Here is a 22,690-nt window from a genome sequence, read left to right on the forward strand (position 1 = left end):
AAAAGGACTATTAAAACTTATGCGAGTCACAGTATAAGCATTCTGACTTTACAGGTGCTTTTTTTTTCAATAGTCCATTTAAGCTGTTCTGAAAAAGAGAAATCAAACATGTCAATTGACACATATTTTTTGTAATTTATATTCTACTCATATATTTAAATAAATTTGACACAGTACCAACATATGCATTGGACAATGCCATAACAATATCGGCTCTTTGGAGTGTAAGTAGAAGCCACTTCCTTCACCTTTTGTTTGTCTCATGCTTTGATCTTAAGGATAAGTTAAAGCATTTTGGGTGACATGGGTTTCAAGTCTTAAAAAGAGAGAATATGAATACCCAAAACCAAATTAGGACAAATAATGAAAAACTAAAAGATGTCAAAGCATAAGAGTTATGCAAATCCCATGTCACCATCGTTATATAAAGACCGTGCAGCTGATAAGCCTGTGGTCTTTTCATGCCCAGCTTCATCAATAATTGAGACTTACTTAAAACACACAACTTTTTCCTGTCAACTAGTTTCTTTCTTTTGAAAATCCACTATAGAAGAGTGAAGAGAAAAGGAAAAGGAAAAGGAAAAGGAAAAGGAAAAGGAAAAGGAAAAGGAAAAGGAAAAGGAAAAGGAAAAGGAAAAGGAAAAGGAAAAGGAAAAGAAAAAGAAAAGAAAAAGAAAAGAAACCACATGTGTGGTGGCAGAAGTTAGGGTAGGATGTATTTCCAAGACCTCGGAGCAAAAAGCATTCCCTGTCTCTGGCACAGCCAAGAAGACTGGGAGGTGAATAGAAGCATCCTGATGCACATGAGTCTCACTAAAGTGCACCAGGAACATTTCTATCAGTGCAGCACAACTCTATCTGTATTCCTCCTGGTGCAATGCTATTATTCATGCAAAGTTCACTAACTGAGGTCTCTGCAATCATTTTCCTCTAAATTGCACAAGCTGTCATTCCAGAGGAAAACAAACCGATCGGTCAACATACTGAACAGAACAAAAGGAGGAAAACATGTGCAAGTGTTTAAGAACATTCATCTGGGGAACATAATTGGATTATTCCCACTTAACAAATCCTAGGCTTCCTTAAAATGCAGAATATGCCAAGAAAATCCATGTAATATTCTAACACTGCATTGAGCTGAAAGAACATTCAGTTAGACACTTCTATCAATATATGAAGGGATGAACAATAACAATCTTAACCAGAACGGGAATATATTTTATGTCCTCAGACAAAGCTCAACCACAAATCTCTTTCTTCTGTGTTGCCAAAGCAGATTACAGGGCTGTTAAAATGATGTGTTATTATTTTGTGTTCACACTTACATAACAAGTTAATGCTTGGAAACACAGATGAGTTTCCAATGTACAAAAGAACAGCTTTTTATGGGACAACTAAAGGCCAAGGACTCCCTGGTGTAACAAATAACAGTGCCATCAACACCCGGAAATACAGCAGAAATAATTATTTAAGTTTCTGACAGCTATAGATTATTTGCTGCATCTCCTTCTTTTAACACAGAATCATTTAGGTTGGAAAAAACCATCAGGATCGTTGACTCCAACCCTTGACCCAGCACTCCCATCCCTAAACCATGTCCCTAAGTGACACATCTACATGTCTTCTAAATACCACTGGGAAACCTTCAGGCACTTTCCAGTACCCAAAGGGGAGCTACAGGAAGGCTGAAAAGAGACTTTTCACAGGGGCATGTAATGATAGGATAAAGGAGAATTGCCTTAAGACAAGGGAGTGTTTAGATTAGATATTAAGAAGAAATTATTTGCTTCTGTGTTGTGAGGTGCCAATACAGGTTGTCCAGAGAGGTTGTGGAGTTCAAATCACTGGAAGTTTTCAAAGCCAGGCTGAAAGAGGCTCTGAGAAACCTGATCTAGTAGAGGTTTCACTGTCTATGCCAGGGGGGTTGGAGCTCAATGAACTTTAAGTTCCCTTCCAACTGCAACCATTCTGTGATTCTATGGTGACTCAATGACTTCCTTGGGCAGCCTTTCCAATGACTGATAACATGTTCCAAGTGAAACTTTAATCATGATTAGGCTCAGTAATAACCCTCCAGGACACTCCCTTTTTGATGCTAGTAAATATTTTCACAGCTTTTTTCCCCCAGTGGCTCTGAAAACAGTATTTTAAAGCAGAATGGCATATCCAGTTAGACTTAGAATGAAGGTTAAGAACATGCTCTTTACTAAAACCTATCTTAACAGCAACTTTATTTTATATTGGAAATTCTCTTTTTAAAGGTATAAAACTATTTTTGTATTATCTCAAACACTCTAGCTTTCTGTGTCTGCATAAGAAAAAATTATCTAAGAGTGATCATAAATAATATTAAATTGATAAATCCATTTTTTAAATCCAGCCTATGAAATGAGGATGTTAATGGCATTGGTTTTTATAGATGAAATAGATCAGGATTATCTTTTTGAATTAACCAAGGTAGTATTAGTATTACAGAGATGTGCTTTGATGACATGCAATCAAACAGAAACATTATAAAACAGTAAATTCGGTAATGTTCTACTTAAAATTGAGCAGTTATGGATGCTTGTTTAGTTCTTTTAAACATTAAAGGTTAAAAGATAAAAATATGGAGTCTAGAAGGGAGAGGTGGTCACTGACAGGAGTAAGTAGAAAATAATTAAATTATAGTGTACGAACAATTTATAGGACGCAAAATTCAATGACTGATAATTCCTTTTATATTTGAAGACTCTAGATGTTGAGAGGTCCTTCGAAATTTCAAGCCAGAATCAAATCTAAAACAACTAAAAATACTTTCACAATATTTTTACCCTCTTTTAACCTACCTCTTTTTTTTCTCTACCAACTGTCTGCAGATCTCCTTCCACCGATTATTCAAACTTTCCAGTTGTTCCTTCAGCACCTTGGCATCTGCCTTTGATGACTGCTCAATAATCTCTTCACCAGTTGTATTCAATGTTTTGACAACAGTTTGCTGCTGCCCAATGCCATCCTGAAGCTCCTGCAAAATACCCAACACATTCATATCTTCACAAGGAAGTTAAGCATGAAAGAAATGCTTTATCACATACTGGAAAGATGGAAAGAGGTGAAAGCTTTTGCTCTCCTCTGAAGTCCAAATGAAAAATCCAAGATGAGTAGAAAACAGGACACCTCATTATTTTGTAGCAAATACCTTTCAGTACATCTCTGCAACCTTTTATCCCCTCCTGTATTGCTGTCTACTAGAGAGCATTACAGTATACTCTGCACATCAATTAATAACAATTGAGAACAAATTTTCTTCTACACACCCACAGGTATATATCACATAAAAGAGTCTACAAAGCATTTTAAGATTTAAACTACAAAATGTGCAAAACAAAATTCCTATTAGCTATAAATTCAAATAAAGAGTTTCAGGAAAGCAGAGACTGTAAAACTTCTGATTCCATTAAAGAACATCTTCTTCTCCAATTGTGAAAAGCCAAACACTCATGTTTTTTGTTTGGTTTGGATTGCTTGTTTGGCTGTGCTTTTGCTTTAGGGTTTTGGTTGTTTTTTTTTGTTTTTGTTTTTTTTTTTTTTTTTTTTTGCAGGAGGGGGAGGTTGGTTTTGTTGTTGCTGTTGTTTTTAGGTTTGGTTTGGAATTTGGTGTTTGTTAGTTGGTTTGGTTTTTGGGGTTTTTTTAACAGGACTGGAGAGAACAACATTTGTAAGAAAAAGTATTGGAATGTTTCTATTTACAAATAGAATTAAAAACTATCAAAAGATAACCAATATGGGCCATTCTTAAGTTTTACTGAATGCAGTGGGCACATTTTTCTCCAACTTTTATGATAAAATATTTTTTCTTGCAGAATTCCTGTAGCTACCTTACTTCATGTTTAAAAACAACAGAATTCTGAATCTGTAGCTTAGGTTGTAACACTGTATGCCTGTTGAATCAAGTTCATATCTATGAATAATAAATATTTTCATGACAGAAAATGGGGGAGTAATTAAATAAACTAACAAAACACACTACAACATTTTCATATTTTTAGTCATCACTAGAGCATGAGTATTTTCCCTTTGAATTACTCAGAATATATAAACAAAAAAGTGTAAAATAATTTTCAACAGCTTACTGCTAAAATAAGCAGGAGCTGAAATAACATCAGCAATCTACACTGTGATATTCATACTTATGACAGATTTTCACAACTTCAGGAAGTGTGTCTGAATCCTATGTCCATACAAAGGCTTTCAAGTAAAATGCTGAAACTAGTTTTTCTGGAGGAAACCAAATACTTCAGCATATCATACCCCAGAATAAAATTATATGTTTGCTTTCTCTTTCTTAATACATAGCATAAATTGCAGAGCAAGTCAGCAAACCTACATTTTAAGATTAAATAAAATTTGTCCATGAAACACTTAAATCTGACAGGATACAACTTTCCAGGAATGGAAAAGATGAACATAACTACTCCTTAGGCTTTTTTGTAAGATATATCTTTGGTCATGAGGTTATGATTGAAGTTCACAAACTGAATCACTCTTTAAGTTTACTTGTTCTAACGTGGTTAAACTGAGTTGCCAGCTACTAATTCATTAAATTGCATTGGGTCAGTTGAATGCACTGTCTCAGCTTTTGCACAGATTTTACAGGGACAGCTTGAACACCAGCACCAGCAGAGCCTGGGGCACAGGGGTCAATGTCAGCAGGTGTGTGGTGGTGTTTGCCCACAGTCCTGGACAAGGGGCTGTAGCTGATGCAGAGGCTTGCAGTTTTGAGATTTGGCTTATTTTTAATACACTTTCTGTTTGGTTTTATCACAATTTCTTCTAGGTTGTTACAGGACACACACACTCCATCCCCAAATTATTCCTTAGATTCCTCTCAGTAAAACTGTTCTGCTGATGTGTTGGGGGGTTTTTCCAAACTATTTTGAACCCTCACAATTTCAGAATAAGAAGTAGCTGTGATGAGCCTAATGTGACAGTAATCTGCATCCTGTTTTATTATATTTTGATAGGATGATAAATATTTTTCTACAGGATCTTTAGAAGCTATGTGACAGTCCAGTCATGTTACCCAGCACCCTGCTGCCCCACAGTGTCCCAGCACACTTTGCTTTGCCTGTGGAATGTGTAAGGTTTCTAAGGTACCTTTGTAGCAGAAACTGCAAGATTTTCTAAGAGCCAGAATAGACACATAAAAGCCTCTTACTTTGAGATATAAGATCTTATTTTCTTTCTGCAATGCACATTAATACAATAATACCTAGCCCAACTTTTTGACTATTATTTTCATATACATTATTTCACTGTTAGAAAAAAATAGCAGCAATAGCTAGGTTGTTTGTCTAAATGTAAATATTGTTTACTCTTGCAAGTCTAATTTGGTCTTTCCACTACTTATCTCCTTTTTGGTAATGCCCAGTATTAATAAGTACATAGTTTTCTCACATATTCACTGGTTTTTGCACATATTCGCTGTATTTCACATTGATTTTAGCACTAGAGCCTTTGCATTGCACAGTAGGGAGAATTACATGGGCAAATCATAATGAAATATAGTTTGATAAAAAATGTTAGATTAAGTGGCATATTTCCAGCAAGGCTCTTGAGACTTTTGTGCTACTGCATGCACCTGTGTGAAGTTAAGATCCAGACCACTTACTGAAAAAACAACTCAGAACAAAGTTTCTACTTATATGCAGAGGCCCATTCATTTGGAATAGGAAGTCAAAACAAGAACAGAGATGAAAAGATGGGAAATTCTACTTCTGGAACTCTGGAGGTTTTAGAAGCTAAATTTGTAGAAATTACTTGTTATCTATGAATCCACTTCTCTAAATGACAGAAACAACAACCAGTCAGTAAAGTACTATGAAGTGAAATGCTAAGTGAAAGCTCATTCAAGTACTCTGAGCTTATTTCCTGTACTCACAGCATCTTAAATTAGGATTTCTCTCTCCCCCAGCATACACAAACACAAAAGAGCAACTAGTACATGATTGCCACACTTATTTCACTTGACACAAAGGTAAACAAAGGAATTTTTTCATTTATCCTCTGACATATTATGTAATAGGCCTCACTTACAAAGAAGAAAAGAAAATAGCTAACTCAATGGCTGGGGTGGTCTTAGAACTTAAGATCTCTAATGCTGGAATGGGAACAAGATGTGTAGGAAGGAGAAGTGTGAACTTCCACCAGAACATGAGAGAAGCTTTCTGGCCATCTGCATTTCAGATCACCATAAAGAACTCAATCTGAGATGCTTTTTTTTCAAGAACTCTAAGCATTTAGCACTTTTAACATGATGAAACAGAAACACATGTGCTGATAAAGTTCTACTGGATTCCACAGCTCACAAAAAAGATTTTTTTTGGTAATGGATTCTGCACAAAGCAGAGCCTCCCATGAAGACATTAACATTTTTTAAAAGGTATTTTTTTATGAAGAGAACAAAAGTTCTTTAACTGTTTTACTCAAAGCCACATTTCACATGCTTATCCCAGAGTTATTACCACAAAGATGCTTTTCACAACTCACATTAGTATCTAAGATTAACAAATGTCCTTAAAAATCATTTATTGTTATGGAAAAGCCCTGCAACAACATGAAAAAAATTTTAAAACCAAGCTAATTTATGTCAGAAAAAATGAATGGTCACAAAATTATTTAAGGGGAAAAAAAATGTATTGCCTCTCCTTCCTGCATTGTAAGGTACAGATCCAAAAGCTCTTAAAGGTACTATGCACTACTTTAAAAAACTGTAGTCCTAAATTCAACATTTATGTTCTAATCTTCAGTCATTTACATAAATTTCTCCTCTGCTTTAAATCACATAAAACCATAAGGTTGACATAAGAGTGTCTACTCAGATGCAGCAATATAAATCAAAGAACTGTGGAAACATCTGGTGGAAAACTATCCCCAAAACAATTTGCTAGCATTTGGTTACCAGAATGAATTTACCCATTAAGAGTATGCACCTCTGTTCGATATTCTATTAGAAATAAGGAAGAAATTAATTTTCTAGGCAGTTAAACCCTAGTGATTTAATCTGGAGACACATTACGGGCACTTTGTTAGGATTAAAGCAATCAACAAAGAGTATACGATGTTTCCTAACTGTTTTGTGACCAACAGCTATGAAATGTTTGTTGCTTGGTGTGCACTATGTTTGTTACTGTGTTAGTATTATTATGAATTAGGGAAATTCAGGACAGCTGATGGAGATGGAAAAGTGAAAAATAGTGAAAAAAGTCCTTTGCTATGGAGTTGACAATAATGTAAAGGAAAATGTTTTCTTCTCAACATAAATTATAGGAAGTATAATGGCTTGAATATTAATACCAACCCTGTTCAGGAATAGTATTTGAAAGAGGTGACAGTAGGCTTTGGGCAGATTCTCCCTATAAAGCAGACCTGGGTTTATGTTCTCTGTTTTTGGGTATCAGCTGTACATGGGAAACCAAAAGAAAATTACCGCAGACCTGTTTTCTAAACATACAATAACTATTGTAAAATTAAAAGGAGATTTCATTCTCACTTTGAAAAAAAATTATAAATAGAATTATATTTGGCTTACGCCACAGTTTATCTAAAAAGCTTATAAAGCATAGAAACATTTTTCTTGATTTGGTATGCAAATTGCTTTGTTGGAGAGCCTTAGGAAATGACTATTCTATCCTGCTTTCTGTATTACTTCTTTTTTTTCTACAGTTTTGTGCTGTACAGTTAGGAAGACATGAGGGCCACTATTTCCCTAGATGGATTTTATATTATCCATGACTGATAGTATAGATAAAGAAAGTTGGGTACAATTCTACTTCACAGTTGTATATTTTAACAAAATAAATGGAGATATAAAACTTATACTCTGCCAAAAGCTTCTAAACTCAGCAAGAGTTCCAGATTTATTTGAAAGTTTTAATCTCTTCCAGACTTTATCCTTTGACTGTGCCTTTTGTCTCTAGAAAGGGAGAAATCTGTCCTTCAGAAGACAAGCCATAAAAGTGGAAACTTCATTATTTTACCTACAGAAATTCTTTAGTCTATCCTGCTGGTCTTAAAAAAAGCAATAGTCTACTATGGCTTACTAACTTCGTACCCCAGGTTGCTACAGTAATTCCAGATTCTTGCTGCTGCTCTCTCTGTTGCTCTAAAATATAATTCCAAACTCATCTCCAGTCCATCTCCAAGATGGACCTGCTGCTGGCCAAGGCTGAGCCATCACTGGGAGAACCTCTGGGATAATGTAGGTAAGAAGAGGAATGAAATCCCCAGGATGGGACATTCCCACAGTGTGCAGCTGTGTAATTGAAGAGAGAGGGAGGAGTGAGAATATGTGAGAGAAACAGCCCTGCAGACACCGAGGTCAGTGCAGGAGGAGGGGCAGGAGCTGCTCCAGGTGCCAGAGCTGAGGTTCCCCTGCAGACCCTGGTGCAGACCTTGGTGAGGCAGCTGTGCCCCTGCAGCCCTTGGAGGATCCTCTCCAGAGCAAGGGGATGCCAAAAAAATGCTGAGGCCTGGTGGGCAGGAGCTGGAGCAGGGTCCTGGCAGGAGCAGTGGCCCCATGTAGACAGCAGCCCATGCTGGAGCAGCCTGGCTGGAAGCACATGTGTCTCCATGCTGGAGCCATCTGTTCCCAAGCTGCACATGTGGGAATGTCCCTATCCTGGGGTAGGGAAAGGCTGTGAGAAGTTCTCCCTCTGCGGAGGAAGGAGCAGCAGAGACAACATGTGATGCACTAATCAGAGCCCCAATTCTCCATCCACTCGTATCACTGGATGTGGAGATTTAAAGTGCTCCGGAGTGCAGAAAATCCTAGGACGTGTGTAGAGGAGTGAAGTTGTTTTAAGATTTAGGTTTGCTTCTCATTGCCCTGCTCCAATTCAATTGAAGATAAATAAAATTATTTCCTCAAGCTGAGTGCTTTGCCTATGATGGCAACTGGTGAGTGATCTCTCCCTGTACTTATTGTGATACATGAGCTTTTCATGTTATTCTTTTCTTCTCCAGTCCACCTGAGGAGGGAGGTGACAAAGTAGCTTTGGTGGCCAACTAGTGTCCAGCCAGGGTCAACTCACCACAAAAACACTCTGTGGTTTAAAAGCATTGAAAAAAGTTATATATTACTGTTTCAGCTGAGAGCTGACCTTGGCAACTTAATAATCTTAGAAACTATAAGATAAATAGTATTGTCTTCAAAATCTGATATTTTATAAAGATCCACACCAGATTAATAATAAAAAAAAAAAGAAAATCACTTTCTCATTTTTTTCCAGTGACATGCAAGTGTAAAAATGAGCCATATCCATTTAAATTCATATTTCTTGTCTCTTTCTAATGTGACACAAAATTGTGATGAATGTCATTTTGGTATTGAACTGTAAAGTGCATGACCAGAGGTCTATTTTGTGTTTCTAGCCAAAATGACACAGTTGCTTTTTATTAGTACATTAATTCAATTTAATTTTAGAATTGATTTAGAAATACTGCAGGGAGAAAAAGGGATTTTTTTTCCTGCAAAAACTCTACTGCTACTGCATGTTAACTATAATGCTTCAGGTTAAACACATAAAATTCAACTCTGAGTCCAAAAACCTCCACACTGATTTTGCAGCACACAATACTGAATACCACTGTAATATATTAATTTCCATACTGATGTAACATCAAAATGTGAAGACAATACTCAGTTAAACAACTTTTTAATTTGTCTCTACACAGAATACAATATGGCCTAATTTGATACCATGTTTATCAGCAATACTGATGGATTTATCTTAATATCACAACAAGATTTTTAGCTAAATAAGCTATTTTAATCCAACTCAATATGAATGTAGTTCTTAATTTTTTCTGTCATATTTAAAGCAACTTATTTTTCTTCTTTTAAATTAAAAACAGTTGTAGCACCTTTATGATTTCACAGATTTTCCTGATTCTTACAGAACTATCCAGACCCTTGCATAATCCTGTGTGCATTAGAATCTAGAAAACTTCAATTTGCTTTCCAATGGCATCTATACCTGGTAAGTGTTTTCTCTATTCATTAACTCAGCAGCACTGGAATATACACATGTGCCTTAGTATCCTGTTTTCTTTTCAAACATTATATTCATGTGGTACATATTACCTCTTTCTTTTAAAATTTATAGATTTTTATTTGTCAGTGCTTCCAGATATGGAAAAACTCAACCCATTAAATGAAAACAGATTGGAAATATTGAACAAGCTATACATATTGACTCTCTGGTATTGGACATTTACAGCTTTCCTTTATAATAAGCTACTGCAGATATCTCCCCCTTCAAGTATTTGAATAACATGTAAATATATCTTTATATTTGTATAACCCTCTCTGTTGGAATTCTCATCCATATCTTCTATATTTTATTTTAAAATAAATTAAAATTTCACATAAATTCTTTCAATCAGAAAATCCTCATGTGTTTGTTCTTCTTCATTAATATTTAAAATATATATTTTTCACAGATACAAGAAATTTTCTGGATAATTTTTATTCTGTGAAAACAAAAAAATTAGTCACATAACAGGCAAAAATAGAAAAATAGAAAAACCTATTACTAATATTATTCTGCCCGTTAATAAGAAAAGAATGGCAAAAGTATTTGGACTAGTAGTCAGGGTACACTGGCTTGGCTGCAATTACAGAAAGTTATAAAGGAATAAATGTATCCTAAGAAATGTGAAGCCTAGAAAAGTGGCTTCCCAGTAGTGGAAAATTACTGTGGTAGGCAAGGGGATGAATCAGTTTAGGCTTGGAACAGCTTCTGTACAGGAGCATCAAGTGCAAAGGCAGTAAAATGGTATTGGGTACCACGGACAGCTCCACTTACCAATTTACCTGTTGTACATCATTGCATTATGGCCTTGCAATACAGCAACAGGAGCAAACCATGGGTATTGGTTCAGTGAGATAAGGAGACAAAAATAAAATATTTCCTGAGATTTCAGCTAGGTTAAAACCAGAACAAAATAAACCAAGCCAGCAGAAACACTCAATTTTCAAGAAGAAAAAGAAGAAATCTAATTGTAGCAAGAAGTTATTTCCCTGCCCAGTGCTGGAAGGATCATACAGCATAAGCTCAACTGTCCTGAACTTAAGATAGACCAAAAAAACCCTATCAAATCACTTACCAGAGGATTCTGACAGCCAGAATTAATTGTCTACCTGCTGCTTCTCCTCCTCCTGTCTCCATTAAGGCAGCATTTGCCTCAAGCCTCTGAGTGAGACCAGCCTGTGGGAGAATGTCAGGGGCAAGGGATGGATGACAAACCACCTGTCTGTAAGCAGCTACCACATCATCCTCCTCCTTCCTCTCTTTAGATCTTGCTGGACCTTCCCTTGCCTTTCACAGCTCCATCAACTCTAGATTCCTAAGAGCTGCAGCTTTAGCTCTTTTAGTTCTGAGAAGAGGGTTTCTGTCCCAACTGAGTCATGTTCAGTTAAGTAGACTGGCTTTACTCCCTACAACTACCACTGGGGTGTTTCTTGGTCTCTGCTATGCTTCATTTTCCTCAGTATCTTACCCTATGAGTCCATTTTGCTCCTTCTTCAGAGCATAATTATAGCATGGGGGTCTGATCTTTTATTAATTCAAATGCTTTCCTAAGCATGCCAGTGTTGCTACTCAAGGGATTTCTGATTTACATATTCCCATAATTTCATTTCTGATTACTAAATTCATCAGCTTGCTTCAAAGTAGTTCATAATATAAACATAGTAAGACTTTCAGGAACTAATGTTCATTGCATATTCAACATTTTTCTCAGAACAGCATCACAGTTGCAAAATACAAATCAATATGTTTTCTAATAAAGTTTTCTTTCAGTGAAAAACATGCATCCCTAGATCCTAATCTTTTAAGACAAGAAAAAGAGACTGTTTTAAAACATCAAGAGTTAGAAATAAAAATAAACTTTTATAGGCACTAGGTACTCTCTGCTAGACTACAATTGATTTCAGTTCCGCTCTTCTCACATCTTCAGCAAGAGGTTATATTAAAATTGAAATAACTGTATCAAATCTGAGAGAAATATGCGTTGAAAACAGAGGAATCCCAGGCTAAAGATAGGGACTCAGGAAACAAACAATTCAGGAAATGTTACTTCTCTTTCTGAAGATATCACTATTTCATAGACTTGTCACAAACAGAAACAAAAACCCTCAAACCTTGGGGTTTTTTTCCCTTTCTGAAATATTTAATAGGAGCTATGGGTGGTTTACTGACCCATAGAAATTTAGGAAGCAGAAGTGTGAAGTTGTACATTTTTTAACATGCTCAGCTTCCCTGAGTGATAGACAATGAGGGGACTTGGTACTACTCTGAAATGGATTCCAGCAAAATGGCTTTGGGGAAAACATCCCTTGTGCTTCTATCAAGTAACACAAGAGTCATGCTTAAGTAAAAATCGCAATCCTTTTGCTTTCTATGGATAATGTGTAATTATACATTAATTATAATTATCCATTTCTATGGATAATGTATTATTATAGAGTGGCGATTGTTCTGCTCTACACTGGTGTAGCCCCCAACCTGGGGGCAGTTTTGGGTACCCTAACATATAAAATAGACATTAAACTATTAGAGAGCATCCAAAGGAGGGTAATGAGGATGATGAAGGATCTAGAGAGGAAGTTGTGTGAGGAGAGGCTGAGGTCTCTTGGTCTGTTCAGCCTGGAGGAGACTGAGGGGAGACCTCAGTGCAGTCACAGCTTCCTTGTGAGGGGAACAGGAGGGGCAGGCACTGATCTCTGCTCTGTGGGGACAGTGACAGGACCCGAGGGAACAGCCTGGAGCTGTGTCAGGGCAGGTTTAGGTTGGGTATCAGGAAAAGATTCTTCCCCCAGAGGGTGACTGGGCAAGGAACAGCAACAGCCTGGCAGAGCTCAAGAAATATTCAGAAAATCTTCCCAAGCACAGGATGTGATTCCTGGGGCTGTCAGGTGCAGGGCCAAGAGTGGGACTCCCTTCCACTTCCAACTAAGGATGTTCTATGATTTTATAACTTTAGTATTTAATTGTAGACAATATGTAATTAAGCACACATTCCCATGTTTAGAGAAGACAAAACAGAATTAACCCACTGCCAGTTGCAGCTCACTATTATGACATCCAATCACCATCCAAACAATCATCTGAAAATGAGAACTATCTACAAATGCTATATTAATGTTAAGTTATGTTAACTCTGGTACTTTTAAAAAGCATAGATGCAATTTGTAAAAGTGCTATAATAATAGAAAGACAACTTGATTACTGCATTCTAATTTTTTTTTCTTTTGGCAAGGTGCAAACACAGAGGAAAACCAATATATTTTATAAAACCAGCAGTTTTATTTAGAGGATTTTGTGGAATACCTTTGTTTTTATTCACAAATCTCTACATTTACATTTAACATTGAATTTCTATGCTGGGACATAGTTTCAATCAGCATTAAATTTTGCTTTAAATGTACACCTGATTTCAAAGAATTCATTTTTAAATGATAACAACATATTAGGAAACTTAAATTATTGTATTTTATATTAAAATTACAAAAGAATGGTACATCCCAAGAAAAAACTGGAATAGGTAAAAATATTCAGTTCAACCCCTAAAAAAATTCCAAGTGAAAAGTAAGTTTTACTACAAAAAAGGAGTCTTCAAGTGCACATCAATCTCTCCTAAAAAATTTTTTAAAATGTCAAGTCCACATATATATCTGATTTTGTCTGCTTATTTTGTATCTATACTAAAAATATTACAATAACAATAAACAGGTGCAAATGTCACCAGAATTGATACCATACTAGATATCTAGTCAATATTTCAACAGAACTAATAAAGTTATTTTCTGTATTGCAGCATCCCTCACAGCAGGAAAAATGGTTACCATATAGAAAAACTTATTGTGGTTCAAAATAAATATATTGATTTTTGCTGAAGAGAAAAGATTGACGGAATTTTTCAGTCAATCACTAAACTTCCATTTAAGAAGTTAGATAAAGCTAGATATTACCAATAATTTAATAATTCAGTAGGAAATATGAGAAACAACATAAATCAGGTGATTTTTGCAGCCTTCGAACCTCATTTACTCCCTTAAAAATGCTAATAGCTCTAACTGTACTTAGTGTATTTTACAAATATTTTGGTCAGAATTTAATTTTTACAGTTTTTTTGCATAATTCTGACCTCTGACCGAGGTATTAATTTAACTGCACATAATTTTGTTTCATGGTAATTTTAACACTCAAAAAAGTATTTTTCTTCAATTCACTGTGATACTGCACACCTAATACACTTTATAGATGCAGAAGTCTGGCCATGAAATTCTAACATTAATATAAAAGAGGAAAATATTTGTTTGGCTATAAAATCCCCTTCATTATTCTGTTTTTCTGCAGAATCACTAGAGGCCACAGGATTGAGTGTACATGTCTCAGAGGAATCACCCCAATGAACAGCTTTTCTGGGCATGGGGACCAAAATTAAATATGGGATTCAGTTTGAATCACAGACTGAAAACAGACACTGAAATCCCATAAGCTCCATTCACACAGGAAAACAGGCTGAAAGTCCCTCCAAGCCCTCCCAGAGCAGCAGTGCCAGAGAAAACCAGGGAGTGGAGGGCTTACAGCACAACTCTGACCCTTGCTCTGTGCTCAGGGAAGTCAGAGGCACTTTAGGCACAAGGCTTAAATTATTGAAGCCATGGGGAAAAACGGGTTCATCTACGGTTCACAGCCACTTCTTGGTGGCTTCTCTGCTCTCCACTTTCAAAGAGAGGCAAGGGAGAATTTTTTTTTTCAGTAATCACCTACTTTGAGTCTGCCTGGAGTTATAGTCTCAAAATAAAACATTGTCATGAAGCTACCATCTGAAAATGCTTGCACCATCATAACTATTAAATCTGTGGTTCTCATATACATGTCCTTGAGCAAAATGAAAGTGTTTTCTTCTAACTAATGACAATATCAGAAGAGAGCAAATAATATCAAAGAGATGTAAACACTATTTCTATGCATAAAGACAGATAAGAAGCCAGGATAAATAACAGCCCATAAAAGAATTCATGAATTTGTACAAATTAATGAATTTATTAAAATGCATCATCCCAGACAAAAAAAAAAAAAAAAAAAAAAAAAAAAAAAAAAAAAAAAAAAAGGAAAAAAAGAGTATAATCAAAAGCAAACTAAACGTGTTGTAATTGCAAAAAACCTACACCAAGATTTTCTTTGTTGTTGTTGGACGTGCCAAAACACTTGGGAATATCTTAAGCACATACTTGTTTCTATGAAAGCCAGTCTTGAAGCATTTCAGGTGTTTCACTTTGCATGATAGATATACTCTAAGTCTTGATTACTTCCCAATTAAGGACACTTGTGATTGTCAAACTCCACTTTCCTTATATTTTTCTTATCAACAAAATATCAGCTCTCAGACAGGAAGAAAGCTGCAGTGAGCTCTACCAGGAGAAGAAATAGCTACCTGCAAGTGGAGGTGAAGGAATCTAAGCTCACTGACGTTCTGCACAGTTTCTTTTATGTGAAACTGGACATTCACAAGACAGAATATAAAGCAAAATATAATTTAGTCACACCTTTCAGATTAATGAGACACCCTCTTTTTCCTTATTCTAGGCGCAATGTTCTTTCTGAAGGATATAGAAATAGAGAGGATTATGTGAAGTAAAAGCATGACAAAACCCAAAAAATTTTGATGTTTGTTTTTGGGTTTTGTTCTTTTTTGGGGATTTTTTTTTTGCTTGGAGGGTTTTTTTTTTGGTTGTTTGAAATATCCTAGTTCCTGATACTAGTCAAAAATAATGCATTAGTCCTTAGAAAATCTGCAAAGACTGAAGTTACATAATTTATTCTTTCAGTGTTGAACCGAGATATCTATTTGTATGGGTAAATAACCACACAGGACTGATGGCAGGAGGATACTTCCCAGAAGTGTTGTCAGGGATAACATGCATAACACAATGAGATTTTAAATGAGAACACAGCTTTTGTAAATAAAGTACACTCCTCAAGACACTCTAGAGACATGAGAAAACACAATTCCTTCAGACAGAGATCCTGTTTAAAATACTATTTTTCCTCAGTGTTCCTGATTTCCATTAGAAACTTAAGTCAGACAAAAAGAAAGGTTTTCAAGTGAAGTGTTTTGAACCCTAAGAGGTGGGCATAAGAAACAGCTCTATAAATCTAAAACAGAAAGCTATCCCAAAACAAGAACAGTGTTGCTGACTTCTCTTATTTGAAATTATGATAAATCACTTATACAATTTTTTTAAGAGCAAAAGGGAGCTTTTGTTCACAGAAATGCACATTCTGTTGTAACTTCTCCACTTACAGGTCCCAGAAAGGGAGGGTGAAAAAGTACTCTGCTCAATCTCTCCTTGAATCACTGTAAATTGTAGTGCAATTCAGAGTAATTTCTAACCAAAATGGATGACCTGTTTTTCCTGTTTAAATAAGTGCCAGGTTTCGAAACATTTGGATAATTCTGAATCAGTAAGAGCTTATTTGCTAGTGGAAGAAGATGAGTTATCTTTACTTTAGCTGAAAATGGAGAACATACATTGAATTATAAAATTGTATCCCTATCTCTTCAGTCTTGGAATATTATCCTCTCTTTTACACCTCATTTCCACTGTCATACCTTTATTTTGTCTGTCAGGCAGCACAGAACGATCTTGCCAGGGGAAGTGAGAACAATATAGTCACAAGACATGAATGAATTCTGCTATGGTCAAAGCCTTTCCACTTACTTTCTTGATCCTTATCCTTTGCAAAGATTTGAGATGTCTCTTTTTGTCAGGACTTCAGCTAAGCCAAAAATAGCATGTAAATAAATCAGGCTGTAAAGACAAACTGTTATTTCCATTGATCTCAGAGAAAATTCTAGAAATAGCAGGGAACAAAAAAATTGGGACACAGGCAAAAAGCAAGGGTCTTTCACACTCATGACTCATTTTGCTAACACGTACTCTGTCCTGTTTGCCTCTCTGGGAAAGATGGTTAGAATATTTGTGCTGCTCTCTCATTTGCATTACTAGTTTGTACCAAATGTGTCAATGTGCTGCAAAGAATTGTATATAGTTCTGGAGTTTAAACCACATTTTGCAGAAATTAACCAGTGATAATCTAGAAGCACATGCACTGTCTAAAACAAAACAAAAAACTCTAAACACAAAAGGCAACAGAATTGCCTTAAAGTCACTGCTATGTTATTTCTTCACTGAAGACCTAGGAAAAGCTTAACAGATGTGTGGAGCTTTGCCATTCTGAGCAGACTGAAATGGGGATTGACCAAGGGGAGAGAGTTCATGGGATGCTACACAGATGTTTGTTCATACATATTTCAGAAAACAGAATAGCAAACTTAGGACCTTTCCCTTTGCTGGTTTTTTATTTTCTCTGACCTGTTTTCAAAAGGTCTTTTCCAACATTAACTACATTGTCAAATTTCCCTACTGATCAAAACAACTTAAAAGTACATTTATATGTGTTTAAGAAAAATTCTACTCGTGCATGCAGTACATAAGGTATTTTATACTGTGTAACAAGACATTTATATCATAACTGTGTCTTTGTATTTAGATACAGAAGAATAGTAAAGCGTTATCATTATTCATATATTTTTCTTGACACTTCAAAAGGTACGTTCCTCTAAAATAAAGGCATCTCAGAATTGTCTTCTTTAATTGAGGTAATTAAAACTGTAAAAGAATCTGTATTACTGGCATCTTCTGGTTACCTTTATCTCAACTTTAACCTCTGAAATTTGCTATGAAAATGTCCCTTGTCCTATTACTCAACTGTTTTGCTACATATTGTTAGCCATAGTTCTTAGGAAAAAATAATGTACAAAATTTTAAAACCTTTTTTTTTTTTTTTATGCTGGAGACCATTTTTATTTTTCTGTGGAATGCATCTGACTGTTTTTTCTTTATGACTAGGGTGTCTCTGAGCCATTCCCATTCATTTTCCTAGTCCTCACTAGATAGCCAGCATAAAGGTGCTCTCTGAAAAGCAGCCTAGATGTGAAGCATAAAAGATAATGTCAATAAACATCATTGGCTAGCAATAGTTTTCCTAAAAGCCTGGTGTCTTAGTAGGCACCTATAAATCTGCTCAGAGGTGTTCAAAGAGAGACAGTGCTTTAAGACAAGCAATCTCCTACTCCTTGATTGCACCAAAATTTTCAGTGCAGGAAACAGCCCAAAGACTACTATATATGAGAGAAATGTTTCAAAAATAAGAACTAAGATTTGGGATGTAGTGTATTACCCCAGTATTCTGTCCCACAATAGTTCTGACTGACCAGCAGGCCTGTTCTAATTATCTTCTTTTTCTCCTCTCGTACCCCAACACAGAATTTCTCCCCCCATATACCTTTATCTAAACAAGAAATCTGTATCACAACCTTAATACTGAGATTGAAGAGAGGATGAACTGAATCAAAATAAATAAGCTTTTGTCAAATCAACTTCTGTCAATCATCCACTAGTTTTTCTTGTCTTTGCACTTCCTATTTACTACTGAAATAATATGTATGTGAAAACAGAGTCCCTTGACAAACTAAGAGCAGTGAGGAGAACCTGCAGTGGTCTGTGTAGGCAGTATGACTACACTCCTTTGCACCACTGCTGATCCATTATGCTTAACATGAAAAACCAATTTAATGAAGGGAGTAGCTATGGTTTGGAACTCCCAGGAGCTAGAGGGGATGACACTCTGGTGACAGAACATACAGAATAGCAGGAGAGGGGAAAAATTATTATTATTAGGCTTTGGAACATGGCTGCTTCAGAAGGCACCTGATTTAAAAAAAATAACAGGTGATACACCATTATTTACTAAACTTGGTTGGGAGGACTTCCTTACTCTAAGTAACTTCAATCCATACTAAACAAAAAACTTGGTTAAAACCTCTCCAGATGAATCTACAAGCAGTTGTAAAATCAGTCACAGCACAGTATAGACACAGACAACCAAGCTGGACTTTTTTGCATTAATACTCAGTAAGAATTTGTTCTGTTTTTAGATAAAAAAGGAAGAAAGTAAAGTTTTCCCATATCTTTGCTATCCCTGCCTTCAAAGATGTGCACATCTGAAAAATTTTCAGCCCAGTTTTTTTTTTTTTTAATGTGCTTATGCAGGAGAGATACAGCATCATAATTCCTCATTAAAAATAAAGTGTTTACATGAGGTTTTGGAGTAAAAATTCACCCAATTAATCATAATTTCAAAAAACCTTGACAGTATTGCAAACCTGATACATTGTCTCACATCTAATGGGCAAATGAGGTTTCAATAAGAACAGAAGCCTTGGGTTTTTGTTGTAAAGGGAGCTGTAGCTGAAAGGCTACATGATTAATGTAGTATCATAGGCTTTGCATAAAAACAAGATATATTACTGTTTGGGGATCAAGCTAACTTTAAAGAGAGTCTTCTTAAGGAAATTTGTCTGTCAAGATAAAATTCGATAATAGTTTTAAATTTCAATTTGTCTGTAATGTGGTTTTGGGAAGAGACACGACATAATTCTGATACATCCAAATTCAATTTTTTGTCACATTCAGGCTTTACCACATAAACATTCACCAGTTCCCACAAAAAGAACACCCTAAATCTTTAATCATTGCAAAAAACACAGTACCTTGACTTTGTATCTTAAATTGAGTGACATTATAAAAATTAAATTACTTCTTCCTCATTTCCATAATATCCTTTGAAATGCCTTGCCTAGGCTGGAGTATATGTTCATTTTCTTTATCTTTCTTGATGACCCCTCATGCCTGCAAGTCAGCTCATTTTTCTCTGGTGAAGACTGCACCCTACCAGTGCACGCTCCAAAATTTCCATTAAAATCTAGGGCATCATCACTCATTCTTATCTGCAGCAGCCTGAGCGAGCAGCAACTGCAGGAGAACTCGTCTCAAAGGACAATACAGTTATACACATCCCCATCCAGAAGGGAAGAGAATTCTACCTGCATAATGCCTTATCACATCCTGTACACTGGGAATCTTAAAATCACCAGGAGTGGTGTAGAATGTTGTTATAAATTCTCATGCAACAGCAAGTCTTACTTAAACAGCAATTTACCAGTAGGCAATTAGCTTCTCAGAGAACATTTTTATTACATTCACGTCACAATGAAACGATCTGTCTCATCAGCTATTGAATATTTGCTGGTTAAAGCATTATTATTCTAAATTAGCATATAACAAGTACCTGAGGGTATTTAAACTTGTCTATGTGTTTAACCTTCTGGTTTCTAAATCCCTCTTCTTCCAGCAGATTCTTAAACAGTTCTCATAGCCAAAGTACATGAACACCTTTCTAAAGAGTTTTGATAGAAATGCTCATTCCTCTTTCTGTACCTTTTCTACTTTTCAGGGAGAACTCATATATGTAATTTTTATACCTGTATGAACACACATTCTGTAATATTGCACAAGAACCACAATATTGCCATGCTATTTTGCTGGATCAAAGGTCTCACATAAGTGCCATCTTCACTCCTCATTCTAAAGCATGATGACCTTTCTTGTATCCTGAGCCCAAACCATTACATGCCTTGAAGTCAGAGATCAATAATTTGATTTTGCATTCCATGGATATCCTGTGTGTACTTGTGCACAGAATGGAATTGGGGCTGCAGTCTATGTGTAGCACTGGCTGAACTGGCTATCACCCCTGTTGGCCATCACCCCTCTGGGGCTCAGCAGACAACTTTGACACTCGCCAGGCAAAAGAAGAATACTGATCCTCTAACTACAGTCAGGTTGGGATCAGACAGTTGTGCAGCCAAATGCAGCTGAGACTGCAACTACTGCCACAAAAGAGCTCAGCATCTATGGAAACCTGACTACATTCATGGCTGGACTCATCTGCTCTGGTCATTGAGGTTTTTTTTCAAGTGTTGCCACAAACTTTTCCAGTAGATGCCACAGCATTTTGTCCAGTAGATACTGACACAATAATTTTTCTCACAAGCAGCTTGAACTCTTTTTGTACTCTAGGCTTTTGTGTCAGGATGACACAAACACACCAATGTTCTTGTTGCTGTATGACACAAAATATATTCCAGCTAGGTTCCTATTTCTTGCAGTGGATGAATGTATGCATTGACCAAATAATCCATTGGTGACTCCTTATTTAAATAATTCAGCAGAGAAAGTTTATTTTATTTTAATTTGTTGCAGAAGTACCTGCAACAGCATTTAGCAAAGGAAGTAATAAGCCATGGTCAGCTCTATTATGTACTCAAAAAGACAGATGGATAGAAGAGATGATGTTTGTCCTTCATGGACTAATTTCAAAATACAGCTAATACGGATTAGAGTTGATGTCTGTCCTGAATCTAGAAATACCATATTTGTAAATGGCCAGACAGTCTTAACAGCAGGCTTGTGTTAATTTGGGCACTTCACAGCACATTATAGGCTGGACATAAGCAAGGCAGTGTTATAATTGATGAATCAATGATGAATTGCAAACCAAGTTTTCATTGACTTGCATAAAAAATACATCACAGAGAACAAGATCTTTTCAAACTAAGGCTTAACAGTGCTTTTAAAGAGATGTCATTGAGCTTAGAATCTTCAGTGGCTCCAGGACAAGATATTAACTTTCTGATAGAGGTAAGGAAAGAATTAAGTTCTCCAGTGACTGAAACACAGCATAGACAGAATCCTGGCAAAATGAATCCAGTTTTACTAGGATTGTGCCTGCAGCATGTCTTTCCCCTTTAGGCAACAGGAGAAAAGTGGTGGTGATGCTCTCACCGTGTCATTCCCTACTGGTACCACAATACAGATGCCTTATGAAGCATGTATGAGTCAGCCATTATCCATATGGCAACAAAATAATTATTGGCTTAATATTTTAGTATACAGGTTACAGGTGAAGTAAACAAATTCTACAAAATGAAATGCTCAACAGCAGGTTTACATGGTTTCAACTGCAATCAACAGATCAGTCTTGCATATATCAAAATTTTTCTTGGAGCTGATTTCAAGTTATCTTTCAGAAGGGGAAAAGTACCCCTATTTCTATATTGAGATACTAACTTCATTAGTAAAATTTCAGCCCCATTCCCTGACCGTTCTGCATGGGAGAGGGACGACATGTACTAAAAAGAAAAATATTGGAGTTTAAAAAGCCTAGAAATACTTGGTTGCAGGAATTTAGTGAGTACATGTACCATCATGTAACCAAAAGAGGCATAAAGAAACAAATCGTCTTTAAATGGCATCCAGAAGATATTTGTCATTGGATTTATTCTGATATTGTAGGCTGATACAGTACTAGTTTTAGTCAGTATAATTATACCCAAGAACAACAGATTCACTGCATAAAAATGTCCTGTCCCAAAATAGTTTCATATGTTTTTTATACTACATTTCTGTATGCCTTATTTAGCCATAATTCTACATCTGAATCCTACAGCTGGACGACCAAGTAACATAAACAAAGCATATATTTTTAGGAGGACAATACAAGTAATTGACAAAATTGACATATCCATTCATCTTTTTTCACAACTATGATAAATATCCAGTTGACTACCTTGGAAATGCTATGAGAGCTATGTACTATTTTGAACCTCTGGATGAATACAAAAGTAAGAAGAAAGAAAGAGAATTAGCTCAATTGCTGTTGCTAAGAAAACT

The 22,690-nt window shown here is 36.0% G+C and overlaps 1 protein-coding gene across 1 annotated transcript in view; it reads right to left on the reverse strand.

Annotated features, from left to right (window-relative positions):
* DMD (dystrophin) overlaps positions 1-22,690 on the reverse strand; it is a 1,043,539-nt gene that overhangs the window by 389,769 nt on the left and 631,080 nt on the right. Inside the window, 1 exon segment of the mRNA XM_058043463.1 lies at positions 2,829-3,004. Coding sequence (XP_057899446.1) covers positions 2,829-3,004 — 176 coding nt within the window.

This window comes from Melospiza georgiana, chromosome 2, assembly GCF_028018845.1.
Source record: "Melospiza georgiana isolate bMelGeo1 chromosome 2, bMelGeo1.pri, whole genome shotgun sequence".
In the NCBI taxonomy this organism is placed as follows: domain Eukaryota; kingdom Metazoa; phylum Chordata; class Aves; order Passeriformes; family Passerellidae; genus Melospiza; species Melospiza georgiana.